The 23,288-nt window shown below is 48.1% G+C and overlaps 4 protein-coding genes across 4 annotated transcripts; 3 read left to right on the top strand and 1 right to left on the bottom strand.

Annotated features, from left to right (window-relative positions):
• Nucleotides 1-1,919: 1,919 nt before the first annotated feature.
• Nucleotides 1,920-12,299, bottom strand: nrps12 (nonribosomal peptide synthetase fmqA; the record flags this gene model as incomplete). The annotated part of the gene is made up of 1 exon (XM_056921355.1): nucleotides 1,920-12,299. One exon carries the CDS (start codon nucleotides 12,297-12,299, stop codon nucleotides 1,920-1,922), a length of 10,380 nt encoding a protein of 3,459 aa, XP_056779392.1.
• A 1,127-nt stretch (nucleotides 12,300-13,426) lies between these two features.
• N7478_005140 (isopenicillin N synthase family dioxygenase) lies at nucleotides 13,427-14,786 on the top strand (the record flags this gene model as incomplete). The annotated part of the gene is made up of 6 exons (XM_056921354.1): nucleotides 13,427-13,618; nucleotides 13,673-13,783; nucleotides 13,853-14,263; nucleotides 14,328-14,464; nucleotides 14,529-14,700; nucleotides 14,754-14,786. The coding sequence occupies 6 exons, from the start codon at nucleotides 13,427-13,429 to the stop codon at nucleotides 14,784-14,786; spliced, it is 1,056 nt and encodes a 351-aa protein (XP_056779391.1).
• A 1,372-nt stretch (nucleotides 14,787-16,158) lies between these two features.
• On the top strand, nucleotides 16,159-19,536 carry N7478_005139 (non-ribosomal peptide synthetase; the record flags this gene model as incomplete). Its single annotated transcript, XM_056921353.1, has 1 exon — nucleotides 16,159-19,536. One exon carries the CDS (start codon nucleotides 16,159-16,161, stop codon nucleotides 19,534-19,536), a length of 3,378 nt encoding a protein of 1,125 aa, XP_056779390.1.
• A 1,211-nt stretch (nucleotides 19,537-20,747) lies between these two features.
• N7478_005138 (MDR family MFS transporter) lies at nucleotides 20,748-22,513 on the top strand (the record flags this gene model as incomplete). Its single annotated transcript, XM_056921352.1, has 3 exons — nucleotides 20,748-21,268; nucleotides 21,372-21,795; nucleotides 21,848-22,513. The coding sequence occupies 3 exons, from the start codon at nucleotides 20,748-20,750 to the stop codon at nucleotides 22,511-22,513; spliced, it is 1,611 nt and encodes a 536-aa protein (XP_056779389.1).
• Between the last annotated feature and the right edge of the window lie 775 nt (nucleotides 22,514-23,288).

Here is a 23,288-nt window from a genome sequence, read left to right as displayed (position 1 = left end):
AAAATGAAGGCATTCCCCGATCGACGTGAAGTTTGTCTGACTCTGTTGGATATAACGGTGGTTAAAGCTCATGTTGGGACTATCGATGGACACTCAAATAGATGGAATTCCCCCTCTTGATGATTTAGACTTATGCACAAGCTCCGACCAGTTATTGGTCTTCTCTACGTGCGCGCGAATAATAATAATGTGAGCCAACTGCTCCGAACGCCAATTAAGACCGAGGCTATGCAGCATAAGTGGTTACGCTGTTGAATTTTATAAGTACTCTCAGGCGCTTAGATACCTTAGCTGTTTAGTCTATAGCGCAAATTTTTGAGGGCTATTAAATTTCGTATCTCCAATATTTAGACAGCAAAATAATTCTACCATTCAATAGGTCAAAATATTTGAATCTCGAGGTTTACTTAGTTGAATAATAAGAGATCATTAAATGTTAAGGCCTATAATACTCTATATTATAAATAGAATTTCTCGTAGGAATGACTAGCTTTTTCTTTAGTGTAGTATAGTTTTCCCATTGTGTTACTATTTTTAGAACAGCCCCGGCTTTACTCTAGAATCTATCCTGAGATGGGCTACGATTTTCCCTCTTACTTGGTTAATATAAGAAGATTTGTTGCCCTTGATACTGGGCTTCTTAGGAGGGTCCACGGTTTTCCCTCTCACTTGGTTAACATAAGAATATTTATTACCCTTGATGCAAGGCTTCTCAGGAGGGTCCACGGTTTCCCCTCTCAAAGTACTTCTAAACCATACTAGTTGATAGACTCGATCCTACTATAGACGTAAGGCTGTGGACGTACGATTAGACTAGTCCGACCTCTACTAATAGATTGGTGGACCTAAAGCTGTAGACCTATAATATACCTTAGGTTCTTAGTAAATTTAGAGAAGATATTTGCCACGGGATTCCTGAATCCCTTCGGGCACGATTCGGGTACGATTCATGGCCGCTCCGCGGGCGAATCTACCACGATACACCCGCTAATGCATGACTGCCCTAAGCCCTAGCAAGCTCTAGCAATATTAAAACGCACGAACAATAGCTACGATTCTTGTCCTGCAAGAATCAGTTCTGTATATCAACTGTTCTATTTGATCTCTACCATCCGATATCCTTGCCTAGTCACAGGTCTCTAGCCTGACAACTTAGTAACCATTACACTATAGATATAAAAGATTATTAGAATAGTTAGAAGACTAAGTAAAAGATAAACTAGTCTTAAGATTTAATTCCTTTTATTATTTAATAATAAATATAGTATATCCTTCTATAGCTTAATCTATATTTTATAAATTAAAATAAAGCTTACAACTAGAAAAATAAATAAAGATTATCTTTTAAAAAGATACTAGGAGATAAGTAGATCTCTTTATAGCTATAGTTTTATTTTTTTTGTTTTAGATAGATTCAGTATTTCTAATAACTACTAGTATATTATATTTTAATAAACCCACTTACTTAGAACACCTGAAATACAAAGTTTAGTAAGTAACCTATAATAAATTATATCAAGGTCAGTAATCAGATTATAGTACTTAAAGCAGGCCCACTAAGCAAATCAAGGGACTTCAATCAGGCTCAGTGAGTAATCAGCTTAATTACATAATAATCACTGATCAGCTCAGGCCGGTTAGGGGCGTACTCAGTTCTACTCAGGGAGTAAAAGCGACGAGGGGGTGAGCACTAGAATAGAAAGGGAAAGCCAAGAATCGCCAGACATTATCCGGTATATATACAATTACTAGGCGGCTTGGTTCACGATTTCAAAAGGACTAGCGTCATATGACAACATACATTGCTAGTTCGACCATTGAATCAGCTATATACTAGGACTAATTGGAAGCCAGATGGTGATCATCACACCACGTTTGTTAGATGATAATAAGTATGTACAGCTCATCAAAGTTCATCCCTAAAGCTGACCAGTGGGTATATCACAGAGTAAACAGTTTGGATTCCCCGCAAACAATTCAATCGTGCTACAGAGGCGATCGAGAAGATAATCTGCGCGTGCCTCAGACATTACCGCCGTGGAGACGCAAACCTGCACCAGGAGGCGCTCTGGCAGCGGATAGGTAAAAACGAAGAGTTCTGAGCGGGGCGTAAAGTTGTGCTGCAGAGAGAAAGCACTGTCGAGACCGGCCATGGGCAGTTTATAATCCAAATCAAAGTTCTGGTGCTGAACAATGGACTGATATTCCGTTCCTTTGGGCCAAGAAGTGCTGTGCTCTACTAAATCCGACCACTCAATGGTTTCATGACGGAGACTTTGAGTATGCTGGGCATGGACCTTCTGGAGCAAATCTTTCACGGTCCAATTAGATTCTTGTATCTGCAGTCGAACTGGGATGAAATTCAGACAAGGTCCGAGGATGCGATCGGCGTCTTTCAATGGGAGACCTCGGCCATTGACCGTCTGGACAAAAGTGATATCGTGGTGTCCTGTGACCTGCCACAAGACATGTGCCCAGGCAGCCTTCACGAGAGATGCCATGGTGAAGCCTGCTGGGACTTGTGGCGATGGGGCTACATCCTGATTCTTCCACAGGGTACGGACCTCTTTTTCAGTGTCACCCGGGAGGGTTGGTAGAGGAGTGAGAGTTGAACCTTTGAGTAATTCGCTCCAAAAATGCAAGATTGGTTTTTGTGGCTGCTGTGCGCGTTTGTAGAGGAAGACCGGAAAATCAGTCGAGGGCGGGACAGACCGTCCATTATAGGCCAGGGAAATGTCGTTGAACAAGACCGGGATAGACACTGCATCCCACTGGCCATGCATTAACCGGATAATAAACTCGTGTTGCTGGCCATCGTGGCTGGAGAGTAAGATGAACTGGGTGGGCACACTTGGAAGAATGTCGAAGTTAGTGGAGTCGACCCCCCATAGAAATGACTTGAACTCGGCCACATCGGAAAGACCCTCGATATGTTGGAAAGGAAGTTCCATCCGATTGAGAACGGTTTGGATCACCTGTCCTTGATGGCAAGTGAAAAGGGTTCGGAGGATACTGTGCTTGTCAAAGGCAGTGCTGCATGCGGCTTGAAGACGTCCAACATCAACCGAGCCCGTCAGAGAGAATGTATAATGATGGGTAGTGCGTCGAGTCAGGAAGAAAGACTGCGCTGCTGTCACAGGGAATATATCGGATATCTCGGAATTGCCAAGTGGCAGACCCAGAGCACGAAGACAGGAAATATACTGGTTGGGTCTGGAAACTGGCGAGAGGCTAAACGGCGTATTCTGTTCGCTCTCGGAAAAGGGCTGCTGCGTAGCGATGCGAGCCAAGTCGCAGAGACGGGGATAGTCGAAGATATCGGCCACCGTGATATTCAAGCCATGATCGCGAGCCAGTGGGGCGACTTTCATAGCGATGATCGAGTCACCTCCCAACCGAAGGAAATCATCTGTTGCGCCAATGCTGGACACTAGAAGCCCAAGTGTCTGGCTCCAGACGGATTGAAGAATGCGTTCAGCACCAGTCGATACCTCCTGGAATTGGCCATTGGGTGCTCCAGATCTGAAGGAGAGGACCTCATCGTGGGACAACTCAGTGGCTGTCTCCCGCAGGCGTCGACGGTCTGCCTTCCCACTAGCATTGCGAGGCATGTAAGCCAGGGGAAGAAACAAGGATGGAACCATATAGTCTGGCAAAACCCGGCGTAGTTTTGACAGCACTTCGGTCACTGTCTTACTGAACTCGGCGTCGCTGGGTAAGAAAGGAGAACTAGGCTCCTCGGGTTCCTGGGTCGTGGCCTTTGTTGATGGGCATTGTAGAAAAACAACCAGCACACTCGAGCCATTCAACTCAACTACCTCACCAATGGCATCTGTAGCACCAAGATAGTATTGAAGAACCCGCGTTTCGACCTCACCGAGTTCCATTCGTTGGCCGCGGAGCTTCACTTGCGTGTCCTTACGGCCCAAATACACCAGGCTGCCATCCTCGGCGTATTTTACCAGATCACCAGTTTTATACAGGCGCCCGGGAGAACCTGGTCGTACCATCTGAAGCCATCCTGGAGGTGAGATGAACACTTCTGCCGTCTTCTGGGGTAGACCAAGGTATCCACGCCCGACCAAACTGCCTTCAATAAGTAGCTCTCCAGGCACACCAATAGGACTCAAGCTTTCCGCATTTTCGGGATCCACAACCCAACAGATTCCGCCAACAGCATATCCAATGTTGCCAGGATCTTTTGAAGCATTACAAGAATCCTGGATGGTGGAAACGACCGAACATTCAGCCGGGCCATATGCGTTGACGAAATGCACCCGATGCGCCCATTTTTGTACATCCACCGCCTGTACTTTCTCCCCAATGACAGAAAGAACCTCCAGTGATGAAAGTCGATCTGGATCGTGAATGGAACGAGCAAAAGAGGGGGTTAGCATGGCATGAGTGGGCTGTAAAGTCTCAACAGCATCAGCCAACCCATCACGGCGCTGCGCTTCGGAGGGCACACAAACGCAGCCACCGACCATCAACGTGCTGAGGTGATCCATAATACTAACATCAAAGGCGTATGACGCAAACTGGAGTACTCGAGAAGATCGCGTCAATTTCAAGAGCGGGATGTGGGCTTGCGCCGCCGTAGCGTAGCATGTATGCTCAATGACCACGCCTTTAGGTTTGCCACTCGACCCGGAGGTGAAAACAACATAGAGTGGACGGTTCGGATCACTCAGGCCACAACATAACTCTTTCGGATCCCTCAAATTGGACCACTGGCAGTGATAATCGCCAACCGTTACTGATTGAGAGCACAGCTCGCCTCCAAGGGCAGTGTTCTGCTCTGATGTCACCAGAACCGGAGACCCGAGCTGTTCACAGATATCTTGCAAGCGAGGCATAGGATGAGAGGGATCTAGAAGAACAAATGCACCGCCGGCCTTGACCACCGCCAAGATGGCTACTGTTGTCCATCGTGACTTTTCGAAATAGAGTGGCACGAACGTTCCCACGCTGAGCCCTTTCGCAAGGAGATGCAAGGCCAATCTCGACGACAGGCTATCCAACTCTGCATAGGTAAATGTGCCATCCCAGGCACAAACTGCCGGGGCTACTGGATCCTGGAGAGATTTTTCCCGAATCAAGCAGCAAACACAGGAATTTACCATCGAGACTTGTGGACGGCTATTCCATCGCATAATTTGCTCATGATCACGCTGACTGACGCTTGGAATGTCTCGAAGTAGACAATCTGCTTGTTCGTGCAAAAAGTTGAGGGTCTCCTCGAAGAAGCAGAGGATGCGATCGGCCTTCTCCGACGAGATGACTGTCGAGTCGAAACTTGCCTGAACAAAGACTCGCCCGTCCTTGGAAATGGTGCAAGAGATCAGGAGAGCGTATGTCGTGAAAGTAGTCCATTCGGTCACAGATTTCACAAGTTCTAACAGACTAGAATATGCTGAATCGGCTTCAGTATTCTGTTGGACAATGAGCAGAGTCTGAAAATCAGTTGCACGTGCCGCATGAGGGCCACATCGGCCGATATTCTGTAGGCCTGCCTGCTCGTATGGAATGGCAGCGGCTCGCACATTTTGTGTCATCTGCAAGAGCTCCGATAATGACTGATCTGGGCTCATCCGAAGACGGAGAGGAATGGTGGCAAGTGTGGGGCCGGTCATACTCTGTATCCCTGGCAAGGAGGCTGATCGACCAGAAATTGTCACGCCAAACACAACATCATGGCTGCGCTGATATCGTGACTGGACAATGGCCCATGCCAGATATAACTTCGTCGTGAAGGTGACACTACTTCGTCCAGCGGCAACAGGATCGAAAGTCCATTTCCTGTCAAGCACCATGGATGGTGCTGGTCGGTAATTAGAGGCCGGTAGTTCTGGGAATGGGGGTTCGTCAAAGCCAGCCAAAGCCTCCCGCCAAAAGTCAACTTGAGCGGCAGCTGTACCTTGAATGTATCGAATGAAAGGGCTGAATGGTCGAGGGATCGGATCAGCTTGGCTTTGGTACGTGGCATGAACATCTCGCAGAATATGAACCATGGAGTTTTGATCGTAGCTTGCATGGTGCATGGTGAGGAGAAGTCGAGGCGGACTATTCTCACGCTCCAGGCAAACAACTAGATCGGTTTGAGCCTGCCCAAGAGTCATCTCGGCCCGGATATTCCGGATTTCAGTTTCATTGAGAGCGCTCCATACTCGCCAAGGTAGAGGATTGGTACAGACTACCTGGTACAGTCGATTATCAGTCCCTTGAGCCATACGCGTACGCATAATTGGATGACTTTGAGCAACGTGCTGCCACGCAAGATGCAGTCTTTCCAAATCAACTCCGTGAGGCAGTCGGTATATCCATTGGCCAATGTATGCCTCCGGGTCACGCGCGGTCAATGCCAGGAGACCCTCTTGCAGCGGCGTACAGGGGTAGATATCTTCGATGTGGTCCCGAGACACTTGGCATTGCTCAACAGCCATGAGAATCACAGCATCCTTGTCGTGCAGGAGAAGTGAATATGGTGGAGGGACCACTGGTAGTGTAGTTTCAGAGCGTTCATGCATGTTATATGCTTGTTTGGCCAATGTTGGATGCGAGAAAATTTCGGAGACCGTTATTGCATAGCCATGTTCTTCACAACGCGCAGCTAAATCGACGGCAGTCAGGGAGTCTCCACCAAGACGGAAAAAGTCATCGTCGAGACCAACGAAGTCGTCATTTATGTTTAGAACGGAGGCCCAGAGTTTGGACAGAATTTTTTCTTTGTGTGTCGCAGGCGAGCGCTTGATCTGTGTTTCCTGTCGGTGCAGTTGCAGCTCCTCCGTTGACAACTGCTCTGCGGCGTCGCGTAGGGAGAGACGGTTGATCTTGCTGGTAGCACCTCGAGGGATTTGTCGTACGGCCAAGAAAAGAGTTGGAATCATCGCGGAGGGGAGGAGTCTCTCCAGTCGCTGCTCGACCTCGTGAACCCGTGTCTTGAACTCTTTCTTAGAAAGCATGATCAAACCCACACCCGGCAATTCCACGCCCTGATCCGGGCCAATGAAGGCAACAAGAGAAGGTGTCTTTTTAGGGCCCAAGCGGGTCAAGTCGACAATGACTTCGTTCGCGGAGGACCACTCACGTTGAACATGTCGCTCCACTTCCTCTAGCTCAATCCGCTGGCCTCGGATCTTCACTTGGAAATCCTGTCGGCCGACATATTCTAACGCCCCATCTTTGCGGTAACGCACCAAGTCTCCTGTCTTGTAAACTCTCTCGTCGGCCTTGATTGCAGGATCAAAACTACGCAACCAGTTCGGCGGTGCGATGAAGGATGCAGCGGTCCGCTGCAAATCATTAAGATACCCCCGGCCAACGATGGGACCTTCAAGGATAAGTTCTCCGACTGCACCAATGGGTGCTAAGCGCTGGGGGTCGTGGCTATTCACCACCCAGCATCGGCAACCCATTGGAAACCCTATTGTCTGGCTGGTAAGGTCGTTCGACTGTGACTTTTTTGCGGTGGCGGCAATGGAGCATTCAGCTGGGCCATATTCATGGACGACCCGGCATTCAAGATGATTTAGCCATCGGGCATCAGTACTTCGCAAAGACTCTCCACCAAGAATAAGACAACGGAGTGATTTGACTTGAGACAAGTTAAGAGTACGAGCAGCCGAAGGTGTCAGGAACGAGTGTGTGATCTGAAGCCGGTTGGCCGTCTCGATGAACTCGTCGCGCAGCTGCTTCTGGGATGGAATGCAGACACATCCCCCGGCCAGGAGGGTGCTCAGAATCTCCATGATGCTTATATCAAAAGCATGTGACGCATTCTGCAAGACACGAGATTTAGCTCCTACTTGATGCATGGGGTTATGTGCCATGGCGCTCGCGTAGAATGACCGATGCTCAATAACCACGCCTTTAGGCTTTCCGCTGGAACCTGACGTAAAAACCACATAGAGGATGGCTTGGCCACCAGCGACAGCAACTGTTTGTCCAACCTGCTGCTCAAATGGGCTCTCGCAGTCCCGCTCTGCATCCACCAATAGAACCTGGTGACCAATATTGGACACCAGGCTGTATGCGAGGGATGATGAGATAACTATGCGACTTCGCAATGCTTTGCATATACCTTGGAGTCGCTCAATGGGATGAGCTGGGTCGAGCAGAGTAAATGCGCAGGAGAGCTTGATTGTGGCCCACATAGCTACTGGTGTCCATTTTGACCCACCCAACAGAATAGGAATGAAATCGTGGGCTACTGCACCCTGGTCGGCCAGTCGTTTTGCTAAGCGGCAGGACTCAATGCTCAATTCACGATAAGTGAAGTCACCATCCCAGGCCGAGACTGCTAGCTCATCGGGTCCCTGTTTGACATGGAGGTCCAAGAGCTCCCCAACGGAGTCGACCGGTGGTGGTGGGGGCGTCATACGCGCATTAAACCGCTCAAGAAGTTTTGTGTCGCGATCTGTAATCACGGAAAGGGCACCAATCGTGTGATTTGGATAACAGACAGCACTATGTAGAACATGTTGCAGCTGGTCTAACAGGTGCTGGACACTTACAGCATGGAAGATATGTTCGTCAAAAATGGCCTCAATGCGGATCTCTCGAGGATCTCTCCCAAGCCAGCAAACGACAGTCAGGGCACTAGAGCTGAAGCCCCCATTTGTAACAGCATCAGCATCGTGATTGGCCCACAGACTCTGTGAAGGGGGTTCCCAGTATGGCTGCACGACCAGATTATTGTTTGGCTTAATGGCTTCCACCATCGCCTCGTCCCCATCCTGGGAAATATTCTGCATCCCAAACTGCTCATAGGGAATCATTGCCAGGAACTGCTGCCCAAGCCGCACAAGTGCTTGATCAACCCGCTCCTCTGGTCGCAGTTGGATGCGTAGCGGGACATTTGCAATTGCCGGTCCGGTCATCTGTTCAACGCCAGCGAGAGCCATGCCCCGTCCTGAAACAATCGTACCAAATAAAACATCATCGCTCGAGGTATTTGCTGCAATGACTGTAGCCCAGGCCAAACGAAGCAAGTTGGATGCCGTTGCCCCCTGTGGAATCGGGGCTGGAAGGGTCGTTGATTGCTCAATTCGGCTCCGCGGTAAGGCACGGTAACCTGGGGGTAGAGTAGGAAAAGGCACCGCATTGAGATTTGCCAATTGCTCCCGCCAATACTGACGAACCCGGCTATCTTTGCGTTGTAGGGATGTTTCGGCCACAAATAAGGCGAATGAAGGCGGAGCCTGGATGCTTCTCCCAGAATAAGCTTGTTCAACATGATGTATGATGTTGGTCATTGACCATCGATCACAGAGGGCATGGTGAATAGTGAGAATAAGAGTGGAGGCGTTATCGATATCTGTTTTTAATTCCGCCGTGACCAGTTCGTCGCCAGGGCGGATAGGACGGGCACCTAGTGTCTCTTTGGGAGCGAAGAGCGATGTGCAGCCAACGGCACGGGGCTTAAGGATCACCTGCGTCATTCCATTGACTTTTTGATTGACTATTCGTGTTCGTAAGATGGGATTTGCGTCAACCACTTCTTTCCAGGCGCTCTGGAGACGGTCCACATCCACTTCGGGCTGAAGCCGGTACCGGAATATGGCCACAGCATGGCCTGTATTGACAATAGACATAGCTATGAGGCTTTCTTGCATATCAGTACATGGATACATGTCCTCAATATCCTGTGGAACAGCTCCGCATTTGTCTGCCGCATCGGCTATCATGTTTTGGAGCGCTTCTTTGCTCATTCCCTCTTGCCGGAGGAGATGAAAGGGAGGAGACGACAGTGTAGATGATGGAGAAATACCAACCCGATCTTCTATCAAGTGGGCAAGGTCAAAAAGTACAGGGTTGGAAACCACGTCGACTACCTGTAGTTGAATAAGCTGACGACGGGCTATACCGACCAGCTTCATAGCCAACGCCGAGTCACCTCCCAAGGTAAAGAAATCGTCATTCATTCCGACATTATCCGGCGGAAGTTGCAACACCTGACTGACCCAAGTATGAACGACGACTTCAGCGTCCGTTTCGGGGCCAATAATAGGTTTCCTCTCCTTTGTGAGCGCCGTCCACCATTCTCGATCACGTTGCTGAATCATCTCCCGAAGCTGGCGACGATTCACCTTGCCTGAAGTGGTGACAGGCAAATGCCGCAAAGGTAAAAAAAGCTGCGGAACCATGTAAGATGGCAATGTATTGCCAAGTGTAATACCAATTTCTTGGATGGTGGACAGCAAGGGGCCATTTGCAACCGTAAACCACCCATCCTCCGGATCAGTTGTTTGAGGGGAGACGGACTTCTCTCCATTGAGCTCCGGGGGATAGTCAAGATAAAGGAAGGCAGCTAGTGTTGAATGGCTGTCAACACCCTTTGGCTGAACGATTTCAACAACAACTTTCTTGACGTTTCGGGCACTTTGGGCAATGTGATACTCCACCTCCCCCAGTTCGATCCGCTGCCCGCGTAGTTTGACCTGCGTACCTTTACGACCCAGGTACTCAAGGCTCCCGTCAGAGCGGTAACGAACAATATCACCTGTTGCGTATAGTGTTTTGAATCCATGATGATCTGGGTTCATCGCCATATACCACGAAGGAGGGGATATGAAAGCATCAGCCGTACGTTGCGGCTCTTGAAGGTAACCTAGCGCCAGGCTGGGTCCCTCTATCAACATTTCGGCTTCCGCGCCAACTGGAACCAATACTTCAACATTGTCTGGCCTCACTAACCATGACCGCCCTCCCACACAATATCCAATGCTCGTGTGAGACTCGAATGGTATGATCTGTCTTGACACGGTGCAAATTCCAGCCCATTCTGTTAGCCCATAGGCCTGAAACAGACTTAGAGCCGAGGCCCAGATGTCAGCTTGAGCCTTGGCAAGAGGCTCCCCTGCGATTAATAAGACTCGGAGCGCGGGTACTTCAGCGGGCTGGAGGACCTGGATGGTGGTGGGAGTCATGAGGGCCCAGTTGACCTCCATCTCTCGCATTACGGCAGCTAAGGAATTGTTTCGATCCTGCTCCGATAAAATGCAGAGCGTGCCACCAGAGCTTAATGTACACCAAATTTCGATGAGAGAGATACCAAAAGTCATCGACGCAAATTGCAGCGTGCGACTAGTGGAATCGATGTGCAAATGTTTGGAGTGGTTGGCAACGCTTGCCAGCGCAGTGTGGCTCACCAAACAACCACGAGGTACTCCCGTACTACCTGAAGTAAAAAGGCAATAGGCCGGGTCGGTGGCCACGACTCTCGGCACCCGATAAGAGGTAGCGTCGTAGGGGATGGTGTTGATATATCTCCTCGAAATGACCAAACGAGTCGGAATCAGCTTTTGGAAGACATTTTCATGGTGGGAAGAGTCTACCAAGACGGTCAATACTTTCGTTTGCTGAAGGATAGCTTCGATGCGCGCTTCTGGATGGGTCGGTTCGAGGGGCACGAAGCAAGAACCAGTTTTGTTAATCGCTAACAGGGCGACAATAGCCCACGCAGACTTTTCAAAGCAAGTCGCAACCATGGTCCCTGGACCAAGACCTTTGTGCTGTAGGTCAAGAGATAATCGTGAGGACAATGTATCGAGCTCAGCGTACGTGAATTTCTCATCCCAGGCATGGATAGCTGGATGGGCGCAACGATGAATGGAATGTTGATGAATGAGGGAGTGAATCATGGTGCTTGGAGGAATTGCGACCGGATTAGCGTTCCATTGCTGGATCTGCTGGAGGTGAGCTGGATACTGTAGGGTTGATAGTCCCTCTATTGTGATATGAGAGCTCTTGACGACAGAGTCAACAACATCACCAAGAGCTTCCTTCAGCAACACAGCATTTCTTTTGGAAAGGGCACACAGGCGATATTGCAGGCTCAGGCGTGCAGACTTTGCCGATCGTTCATATGTGAATTGAACATCATATGAGTCGCGTATCGAGGCTGCAGCCGGTGGACTGGTCTCTGTAATCAAGATGCCTGTATTATAGTTCATCGATGAGGTTGAAGAGAAAGGTATTCTATCCCACCCTTCGGGTGCACTTAATCGCTGAATTGAGGCTGTGCGTGTTTCCCTTGACTGGATGATGTAATTCTCGCCGCAATGTGAGGCTTGGGCGTCCGAAATCGTGATCCCCAAAACATAGCAATCAGCAGAGGTATATTGTTCAAGGATGACCGCCCAAATGCTTGCAAGGCAGAATTCGACTGGGGTCTGTGTGCGCTGGCAGTGAAGAATGAGTCTTTTCAGGACAGCACCCTCAATATCCACAGTTTCTTGCGCCTGACGAGGATGCGAAACACCATCATTGAGGTGGGGGAAAAAGCAAGAGTCCGACATGGAGCTAAGGATGATTCTGAGTCGTTAGGCCTTCCAGACAAACGAGTTCGAAATGAAAAATAAGTATGGAATTTGATGTCTTGTATCAATATCTCTATTGCATTGAAAATAGTCCTGATAAGTATCGTAGAATATCACAGGGCATAGTACAGGCCCTTGATGAGTGCAGAATGTAAGGCCACTCATGTTTATACGAAGAATGTAGTACGAATGACACATCGGAATGTTCACCCATGTGTAGGCGGCAACATATTAGGACAGGTGTGGGTCTCACTTTGTTGGAATATACAGATGCAATTTCAGGGAAAACTGAGGTGAAAATGAGGTGAAACATCACTCTTTCAGGGTGCACATGTGCATATGTATATGTAAATACATAAGATCCTTTGCATCAGTAGCCAGCGAGGAATGCTACTACTACGCCTACCCATCTCAAAATCCCATCCCTTGTATAAAAAAAAGTGATAAAAAAAGAACAGAATTAGTCGCATTGCCAGCGTGAAAACACCCGAAGAAAAATCAAAAAGTCCATACGTTACTGAATACTACCAAATATCGCTAAAATTTGGTAAACCTCACAAAAGCACAAAGAAACCATATTATTATTAGCTTTAATTACTATCTCACAATAAACAGGTATTGTTAGGCCGGGCCACGAGCCCTTTTTGTCATGCCATCATGGAAAATATGCAGTAAGTTTGATCAAATTTGAGTCATTTTTAGTAGAATTACTTATATCTGAATATCGATGCTATATTTATCTATATACCGATGTAACTAAATGTGTATGCTGACAATGATAAAAATGTTTTTTTTATATGACGTAAACGAGGATAAAAAACACAGCGCCCTTCAAATATAGGCAAGGAATTCTAAAACATTCAGTTAGATGTAGTATCATACGTACTTGGCTGCCTATGTAGCAACCAATAAGATGATTGGCAATGGATCTAGACCATTGAAGCGAGGTATTTTATTGCAACCCCCTTACCCGACAAAAATGCGGATTTGCTCATTCACAGATTCAGCTGAGTATCTGGATTTCAAACGAGCGAGTACGACACTCCCACAAATATCCATCCAAATTCCTCTAACTGGTAGGCTCCAATCAAATATCCAAATCCAAGATGACTGTCCCTGGCCCACTGGAAGCTCGCTTTGGCGATATACAAGTGCCTGCAGAGGTACAGACGGGAGAGTTTACTGAAATCCCGGTCGTTGATCTGGCAAATATGGCTAGTGAGTCTCTTGCCGATCGAAAGAAAGTGGCTGTGGAAATATACAAAGCTGCTACAACCGTTGGCTTCTTTTACATTCAGGTCAGGCATATGTGTCTCCGATGACCCGTAGCCTATGAGTCTAATAAGTTATAGAATCATGGATTACCTCAAGAACTCTTCGATGGGGCTGACGATTGGTCGCGCCGATTTTTTGAGCTCCCTCACGAAGTCAAGATGAAGTCCTTCTGCGGTGGGCGAAACAACGTCCGAATTCCCAATAATTCCTTCATATCTGGTGTCAAGTCTTACTAATATTTTGCAATCTGGTATTAGGAATTCATCGGGTACCTCCCACAAGCTGAGGCTCTTCCTACCAATGCAACACCACACCTACATGTAGCGGCTGCATCTCAAGTCGAGGCATATGCAATAGGATACGAGAACGCTGCTGATGACCAGAAAAATGTGGGTGATCCTCCACCATCGGACCCCTTCGACCTTCATGGACCCAATGCTTGGCCCTCTCACGAGGCATTGCCCGGGTTTCGGGAGTGGCAGCTCTACTATTATGGCAAGTTGTTCAGGTTCAGCCATCAATTGATCAGGGTAATTGCCTTGGCCCTGAATCTGGATGACAGTGCATTCGATCATCTGTTCCATGCCCCTGGCTCGATTTGTCGTCTTATGCATTACTTGCCTCGAAAAGTGTCCGCAGGGGAGCACGCTTCTATCAAACCGCACACGGTTGGTGACATTGCCCGCGTGACCTCGGTTAATGCAAATTATGGCTGATTATACTCATCTCTAGGATATCGACTTCTTTACTATTTTACTCCAGGGTAAGGTTCCTGGATTACAGGTCCGTAACCGCAAGGGAGACTGGATTGCTGCCCCGCTCATTCCCAACGCTTTGGTAGTCAATATCGGGGATACTTTGCATTACTTGTAAAATCGACCCCATGCTTTCTTTTGCGAGTGCTATTATCTGACGCGGTATATGATCTCACAGGACAAACGGAATTTTCAAATCGACTCCGCACCGGGCGATCAATCTCACAGGAGAGCAGCGCCGATCGATCCCATTCTTCATGAATGTTGATCACACTGCGACTATCGGCCCTATGCCGGAATTCGTTACCCAACAGCGCCCGGCGATACGTGAGCCATTTGTATACGGCGAAGTAAGGATGCTCCGAGATTTTTGAATGGCAGTTAACTGATGATAAGATTATAGTGGATGCGCAATTTGATGGCAGGGTCCAATTAGTCTTATGTGGGCTTGGGTACATTCCATGGAATCCGAGTATTGGATGCAGAGCGAAAGTTTTGTGCCTAGTGCTCCAGGAACAGTTCATTGCACCAGACGTTGAAATCCTCATCCGAGTCTTTTTTTTTATGTTGTGACAGGCCAAAGGACATCCAAATTATAGTAGTTAAAGATGGTATGTGCCGTCAGAACAAACACCACAATCCGAAGTATTCATGCTTATCTGCATGTGGCGATCGCCGAACCGTCCATCGATGTAGAAAATTAGAACAGAAGAAACAGAAAGACGACAAAGGAACTTAGTAGAAAAGCAAAAGTAAAGAAAAAAGAAACCAGGGGAAGGCAAAACACTTGGAGCGATGTATGCGTAAGATAGATGTAGGCTGTATAGATCGGTCAGGATGAGAACTGCTCGCTTTCGCCATTCAGATATGTCTACCTCTAGGCCGTCGTGGTCATTTCGGCTCTTTTGTCCCTCTACAAATATTCTCCTCATTGTCCTCACTTCGTCCGGCGAGACCATTCCGACCGCTCTCGCATTTTTACTCCAAACTTAGGTTCATGCCAGGGCCTGCCCGTTCGGACCGGCCCTTGCTTAACTTTGCCACTAGCCGTGCAAGGGGTAGTTTTTGCACGCCGAGGTTCTTTTTTGGCGCTTTGGTGGCCCAGGACTTCAATGGAAGACGAACTCATACTATGGGTAGCTGGAGGTTCACAAAGTACTACAGACTGGTATACCGAATGCCACTTCATATATATGTCGGCGCAGGAAAAGAATACATTTAGCAAATTCGAGTGGTTGGTTGTAGACGAATTCAAGTCTGCACACACACACACACACACACACACACACAATCCCTCCTTCACTCTCTCCAGGGCCCGCTCTCTCTCTCTCTCTCTCTCTCTCTCTCTCTCTGTATATGGGTGTTTCAGGCGTCGATTCTAGCCCCGTCGCTCTCCAATGTCTCACTATACGTAAAGTGACAAATTGTCAACATAACACCAGCGTTTGAGACTTCGAGCTCCAGATTATGCCAAGACCTAGGTGGGATTGGGGCATTACTGTCCCACAATGCTCCTTTAAGCTGCACTTTCATGCCAGGCTGTCTTCGGAATGCTGCTGCAAATCACAAATATGCACTGGGGTGGTAGACTTTACGCTAGGAGACGTCGAGCGGTAGTCAGCATGGACAGGCCTCTTCAATCGCATGGTCCCTTGCCTTGATGAGTATTTACTCTTCCTTTGTGATTCGTACTTTAATCCGACTTTGATCGCTTCCGGAATTGAAGATTATCATTATAACATGTTTGGAAAGCCTTAGGACAAGCTACTAGTTGGTCTGGTTATTTAGGCTAACACCATTCTACCAGAATGCTCGACCCAATCGAGGTCCCTACCCGGGTTCATGACTGTATGAAACCAAGTGTTACCGATACTGAAATCACCAAAAGTCCTTGCGACGACGCTTCGGAGATTCCGTCTAGTGACCTCATTCTCCAATGGAATACCCATACGCCAGAATCTTGTGAACGTCTTGTTCATGACCTCATCTCATCTCAGTGTCATAATTACCCTGCGGCATTAGCCGTCCATGCCTGGGATGGCGATCTCACGTACTTGGAGCTCGACCAAAAGTCCAACACCTTGGCTGCCCACCTCATTGCTTCAGGTGTTGGTCCTGAATTATTTGTTCCTCTCTATTTCGACAAATCTCAATGGCTTCCAGTTGCCATCCTGGCCGTCATGAAAGCTGGTGGAGCCTTTCTTTTCCTCCCACCATCATACCCCTTGCCAAGACTTCAGGAGATCTGCCACCAAGTCGGCGCCCAGATAGTCCTGACGGCACCTCACTACATGGACCAGATCGAGGCTCTGGGCTGCAAAGGAATCGTCGTCGATGAAGCCTCGATTGCCCGACTCGCACCCACACAGAATGGTGTCCGGAACTCCCTCACCGTGCCTAGTAATGCTCTCTATGCTATCTTTTCATCGGGGTCCACGGGGAAGCCAAAGACCATCGTCATTGAGCATCGCAATTTTTGTGCGGCATCAAAGCATCAGCAAGATTCCTTCTCGTTCGATAGGTTGAGTCGAACTCTTCAAAACAGCGCATTCGCCTTCGATGTCATCATGGTTGAGTTTCTCTTCACTATGATACATGGCGGCTGTCTATGCATACCTTCCGAAAAGAATCTCAAAAACGGGCTCGCGGATGTCATCGCAGATATGCAGGTAACTCACATTTTGGTCACACCGTCTGTTGCCCGACTTCTATCACCCTCCGATCTTCTGCCGGGAACCACGCTTTGTGTGGGAGGAGAACCGACTACACCGGAAGACTCGCGAATTTGGACTGCAAGCCCCCACATTCGCTTCATCCAGGGATATGGACCGTCGGAATGTACGCCGTACTCTCACATGCTGGTCTGCAAGGGCCCTGCATTAGACCACCGGAGTTTCGGGTTTCCGATTGGGTGTCGTTGCTGGGTGGTTGCACCAGACGATTACAATCGTCTCGCTGTAGTGGGGGAAGTCGGAGAGATGGTAATTGAAGGTCCCATTGTTGGTCGGGGATACCTGGGTCAACCGGACCGAACAGCTGAGGTATTCATAAACCCACCAGGCTGGCGCATGCAGCTAAACCTTCCGCTGGCCTCGTGTCAGCTGTATCGCACCGGAGACTTGGTTCAATATGCGGAAGATGGGTCCCTCTGCTTTGTCCGTCGCAGGGATCTCCAGGCCAAAGTGAATGGTCAACGACTTGAGCTGGGAGAGGTCGAAAACCAAGCAGTCCGTTACTTTGCCGAGACACCAAGCCTCTTTGCGGAGGTCATTCATCCGAATTCGGAGTCTCGCCGCGGGGATATTCTGGCACTTTTTGTCTGCGCCTCAATTTCTGGTACGGATGAACCCATTCTCGCCCGTCCGACTGAATCTTTCCGACTCCAGGCAGCAGAGGCACAATCCGGTCTACGGAACGCACTACCCGCATACATGGTTCCTACTGTCTTTATCCTCCTATCACGCGTCCCGCTCACCATGAGTGGTAAAGTAGATCGGCGGCAGCTTCGGAAGGAGGTAGAATGCTTGTCGACCACGGAAATCAATGCCTACCGTATCCACAGTCGACTTCCCTGGCGGCCAGCGGGCTCTTTCTTGGAAATCAAACTGAGAGATATATGGGCTGAGATTCTAGGCCTAAAACCGAATCACATTGGAGTAGACGACACCTTCTTGGATATCGGTGGAGACTCTCTTCTCGCCATGAAGATGATTCAAGCTGCTCGGAAGCAAGGAATACAAGGACTGAAATTTGTGTCTGTTATGCGTCCTTCTACCCTAGCGCAGTTGGCGCAGATATCGTCAGAGACGGGGCACACTGAGGCTGGGAATGTTCCCCCGTTGCAATCCCCGTGGAATATTGAAGACTTAAATTTAGCTGGCGCTGGTCCTCTCATACATGGTAATATTGAGAGAATGTTCCAGGTTACAGATGCCCAGAGAGACCTCCTAATATCTGAGCACAAGACTCATTTCAACTTTTTTCTCCACCAAGCTATTGATATGGGGCGGTTGCAACACGCATGCCAGCGTTTGGTTAATCGCCACGGCTCCCTCCGGTCTTTATTTGTCCAACACCAGAATGAATATGTGCAGATCATTCTATCCCAGCTTCATGTGCCATTGCATATCTACCAAGTTACAAGCCAGACGTTAGAGGATTTTCGCCATTCCCTCTGCCAGCGAGATGCAGACACTCCTCTGTCTCCTGGGGAGCCATATTTTCAAGCTACCCTGGCCTCGGCTGGGCCAGATCACCATCTCCTTATAATCCGAATGAATCATGCGCAATTCGATGCAACAATGCTCCCCCCTCTTTTTGAGGAGCTAGGTGACTTGTATTGCGGTAAAGAAGACCTACTAGTACCCTCAGTATCCTTTGCGCACTATCGTGATCATCGTGCCATGGCCACCAACCCCACGACAATACGATTTTGGCGTAAATACCTTGAAGGGGGAACAATGACAGCGGGTGAAAGTCTGGCTGGTGGCACCGGCCTACTGAACAGAGAGAGAGAACAGCTTGTAGTATTTACTACATTCCCCGCTCCATGCCCTCCTCCCGGGATTACATTTCCCACTCTCGTCAAGGCAGCCTGGGCTCTAGTTGTAGCGAGAGTCACACAGCAGACTGATATCGTGTTCGGGCATGTCGTTGATGGGCACAGTCTCATTGTTCCAGACGCAGACCCCATGTCGTCGGTAGCAGGAGCATGTTTCTCCAGAGTCCCTATTCGGGTAACCTTTCAGCCGCATTTCACACCAATTCAGCTCCTGCGTCACGTCAAGGATCAGTATGCTCGTACGATTGACTATGAGCTGATGGAGCCCCGTCGTATTGTGGCTGAGTGCACCCCTTGGCCCCTGGACACTCGTTGCGGCAGCCTTATTACCATTGAGCCGGGCGTGTCGGCGTCGCCATCCTTTGGTGGAGATCCGTGTCACCTCAAGTTTGACTGGCTAGGGTATCGGCATGATCGTTTCCAGATCATGGATTGTCCAATAGATTTCATGATTCATCCCGACGATTCAGCAGTGAGGATCCTTAGCGCTGGCTCGACACATATGCTATCTCGGACGAGACTAGAGTGGTTGACTCACAAACTGGGAGAGGCGTGGAAGGAGCTCACCACGCAGAGAGACATGCCTATTTCATTAGCACCATACACATCTGATCATGAACATTAAAGCTACAAGTAGTAGGAGAAGCTTAACGAAACAGATTGAGGGCCACATCAAGTATTGATGCTATTGATGGATCTCCCGCTTCCTATTTGAGGCAAAAATTGATTTTCCTTTTGAATTTATATTTATATATTATATATTTTTGGTCTCTTTCTTTCTATCTCACTCTCCCTCTCCCTCACTTTGGTTCCGCACTGTCTAGCTAATTGACCTTATTTGAATGCTGGCCTCGCAGATATACTTGTTATAGATTCCATGACACTGAAGTCTGTTGAAGCAGTCTTCCAGTAAGTTGCCTACCCAAATAGTACGCACAAGAGCGGCGGGCTAATCAATCTTATTTAGAGAATATCTACTAGTACAAAGCTATGTAAAATGAGTATGAATCCTGTATTGTCATTAGTCTTATTAGAATGTCCATTATCTTCAATATTTTGAATCTTAAACGGTACAAAGAGCCAGTACTCCTTGTCTATCGAGTGTAGTAGGATGCAACCGACACACTCGACACTCGACAAAATCTTGGAAGTAAAATCACTACATACATGCTAGTTATGGCAATGGCGAATTAGCCGGATCTTTTTGATCTGCTAGACCGCATGCTATGACTTTTGACAGTTCTCCCATACAGAGAGTCCCTATGGAAACAAAAACTGGAAGGTCTTACATGAGTCCAGTCAGGCGAACTAGAAGAAAGATACTTCAAGCTTCATTCCATTACCTACTAACACTGCAACTTGCAATCTTAAAATGGTTACATTACACCCGTTTGATATAAGGATGTAGGCATGTAGGCCAAGGAGAAGGAAATTGGGAAGTGTGCATTTCCTTCACAACATCAGCTTCCTCCAAGTGAACTCCAGATGAAAGGTAGGTACCACATTTCAAATTTAAGTTGTTTACATTGCTAATGTATTCTTCGGACAATTCAATGTTCCATTAAGAGCCAGGGCACCAGTGCTGTCAAGGGATACCTAAGCCCGATGCATGTGAATGCTAATTGCGTACTGCCAATGCCCAATGTGTATCATCATGGTCTCCCATCTCCCAGTATTCCAACATTCCCCGGTTCATCCCTTGCCTTCTGAGATGAACCTTGCCTTCCTAGATGAACTTTGCCTTCCCAGATGAACTTTGCCTTCCCAGATGAAATACTTATGCACCACACCGTGCCCTCGCCGGAGGATTGAATGACATACTATTCCAACACCAACATGGCAGCTGGCAAACCAAACTTCGAAAACGACCAGTTTCCGATATGCTTGTCCGACCCAAACAATAGTAACATCAGCTCCCCTGTCGATGAAACTAATGAGGAGCGCCTTTCGGGCTACAGGCTAGCTGCCCTGGTGTTTGGGCTTAGTTGCTGTGTTTTCTGTACCGCGTTGGACGGCACGATTGTTGCCACATCAGTTCCCAAGATTGCCACGCAGTTCCACTCCCTGGAAGATGTTGGCTGGTATGCAAGTTCATACATGCTGACCACCTGCGCAGTGACACTTCCATTTGGTCGGATTTATACTCTTTTCCCAGCGAAATGGGCATATCTGAGTGCTTTGTTTCTCTTTGAACTTGGATCGCTGATCTGTGGAATTGCCCCATCCTCTTTGGTTTTTATTATCGGACGGGCTATCTCCGGCCTAGGGGGGAGGAGGCCTCTTGACTGGGTCGCTGGTTATTATTTCCAAATGTGTGCCTGTACACCGTCGCCCAGTATTCTCAGGCTTGATTATGGGTATGTTTGCCATCGCTAGTGTTGTTGCACCTCCGTAAGTCTGTGCAAATCCCGGTGTCGTTGACGCTCAATAACTTATCATTCCGTTTCTGTTTTCTGTCAGTCTTGGAGGTGTGTTCACTGATCATGTAACATGGCGATTGTGTTTCTATATCAATCTGCCTTTTGGTGCTATCACCGGTGTGACTGTTTTCTTCACGTTTCAAAACACCAAGCCGATTGTCCAAGCTACCTTAAAAGAGAAGCTGTGGGGAATGGATCCACTAGGAACCATCATCTTTGTGTCAGCCATTGTTAGCTTACTTCTTGCTCTACAGTGGGGTGGTTCAGTTCATCCATGGGGAGATGGACGTATCATTGCCCTTTTTGTTGTATTTGGAGCCTTACTTGGATGCTTTCTCTGCCTTCAGCTCTATCTTGGAAAGAAGGCAATACTGCCACCTCATCTAATTTGTATGCGGAATATATGGGGGTCTGCACTTTTCGCTTTCTGCGCGAATGGTGTGCTGATAAGCTTCGTCTATTATGTAGGTCCCCCCCTCGCCGCCCAGTCTGGTTTCACTATTAATCCCTTCACAGCTTCCGATTTGGTTTCAAGCCGTCAAAGGCACCTCAGCCACAAGGTCGGGCCTCATGAATCTCCCTTTTATCCTCTCCAACGTTCTGATGACAATGCTTTCTGGTGCCTTTGTCACAATGATCCGATATCTCAGTCCATTCATGCTCCTCAGCGCTGCAATGACCTGCATCAGTGCTGGAATCCTCACCACGCTTGAACCTACCAGTGGCCCTGCAAAATGGGTCGGCTATCAGCTATTTCTTGGCATCGCAATTGGTACAGGCTTTCAACTGCCCATCTTTGTTGTCCAGACTACTCTCCCTGCCACTGATATCCCGATTGCCACGGCACTGATGACATTTGCCCCGCTTCTTGGCGGCTCTGTGTTTGTCTCTGTTGCACAAAATCTGTTTAATAATCGGCTGGTAGCTGGATTAAAGGCCAATTTGACGCAATCAGATGTCTCGGCGGTGTTACAGGCGGGGCCAACAGGATTGTGGGTCAGATATCAAGGTGCTACATTGCAGACGTTGTTGAAAGTATATAATGCAGCAGTGACAAGGACATTTTATGCTGGTATCGGATTGGCTGCGACTTCATTTATCGGGGCAGCAGTTGTTCAGTGGCGGTCACCAAAGCAGGATACAAATGATAATTTTAGGGAGGAGGGAGATGTTTCACTGTAAACTTGCATAGTATTGCCTAGTAAGATCTTCAAACCCTGGAATGAACCAGGGGTCAATGCAATCAACAGATGATCTGGATCATGCCAGTGGTGCCAAATGGTAAATACTATGTCAAATCTAAAAAGTGATCCCTGTGATGATCTTGGGATAGAACTTTTTGACTGCAACGGCCTGTACGCGAATATTTATGTCTCTTTTGATGGAACCCCCAGAGGATGAGAATGCAAATATTCTTCAAGTTGCAACGTGATTTGTAGTATTTCTGCTTACACGGTGACTTGGTTCAAAGTTTTTTGACCGAATCAATCAGTTCAGCATTTTGCATGGTAACGTTATCTCGTGGTAGGATTTGCAAGACGCGGAGGGATTGAGACGCCCGTGGCACCTTTGTGTTGATTTTTCGACTTGAGACAATAAATTTCACTTCGCATGTATTGTCTAGTCAAAAAGAGGATTCAGGTGCTTGGTTAGCGGAAACATCTTATGGGGAATAATTAAACCCGTGTCGGTTCTTCATAGGCAGGGGAGGGAGGACATGGAAGACGAGTTGACCGATCAACCGAATGTTACGTCTGTTTATTTGTTCTGCAGACTAAGCCTAATTAGGTATAAATCACGTTACTTCGTAAATATAGCTAGACTGATATCGATAGCCCCACTGCCGAGGTCGTCAATACTCGATCTCCCCGCAGGCAGCTGATCTGTTTTCAATGTCTTGACTGTGGCTGTGCAATCGAATGGCTTCGTTTAAAATATTGAAAGGGGGTCAAGGCAA

This window comes from Penicillium angulare, assembly GCF_028827245.1.
Source record: "Penicillium angulare strain IBT 27051 chromosome Unknown utg000004l_segment0_segment0, whole genome shotgun sequence".
In the NCBI taxonomy this organism is placed as follows: domain Eukaryota; kingdom Fungi; phylum Ascomycota; class Eurotiomycetes; order Eurotiales; family Aspergillaceae; genus Penicillium; species Penicillium angulare.
Note: the sequence above shows the minus strand (reverse complement) of the source record. Positions and strands in the feature narration are given on the sequence as shown.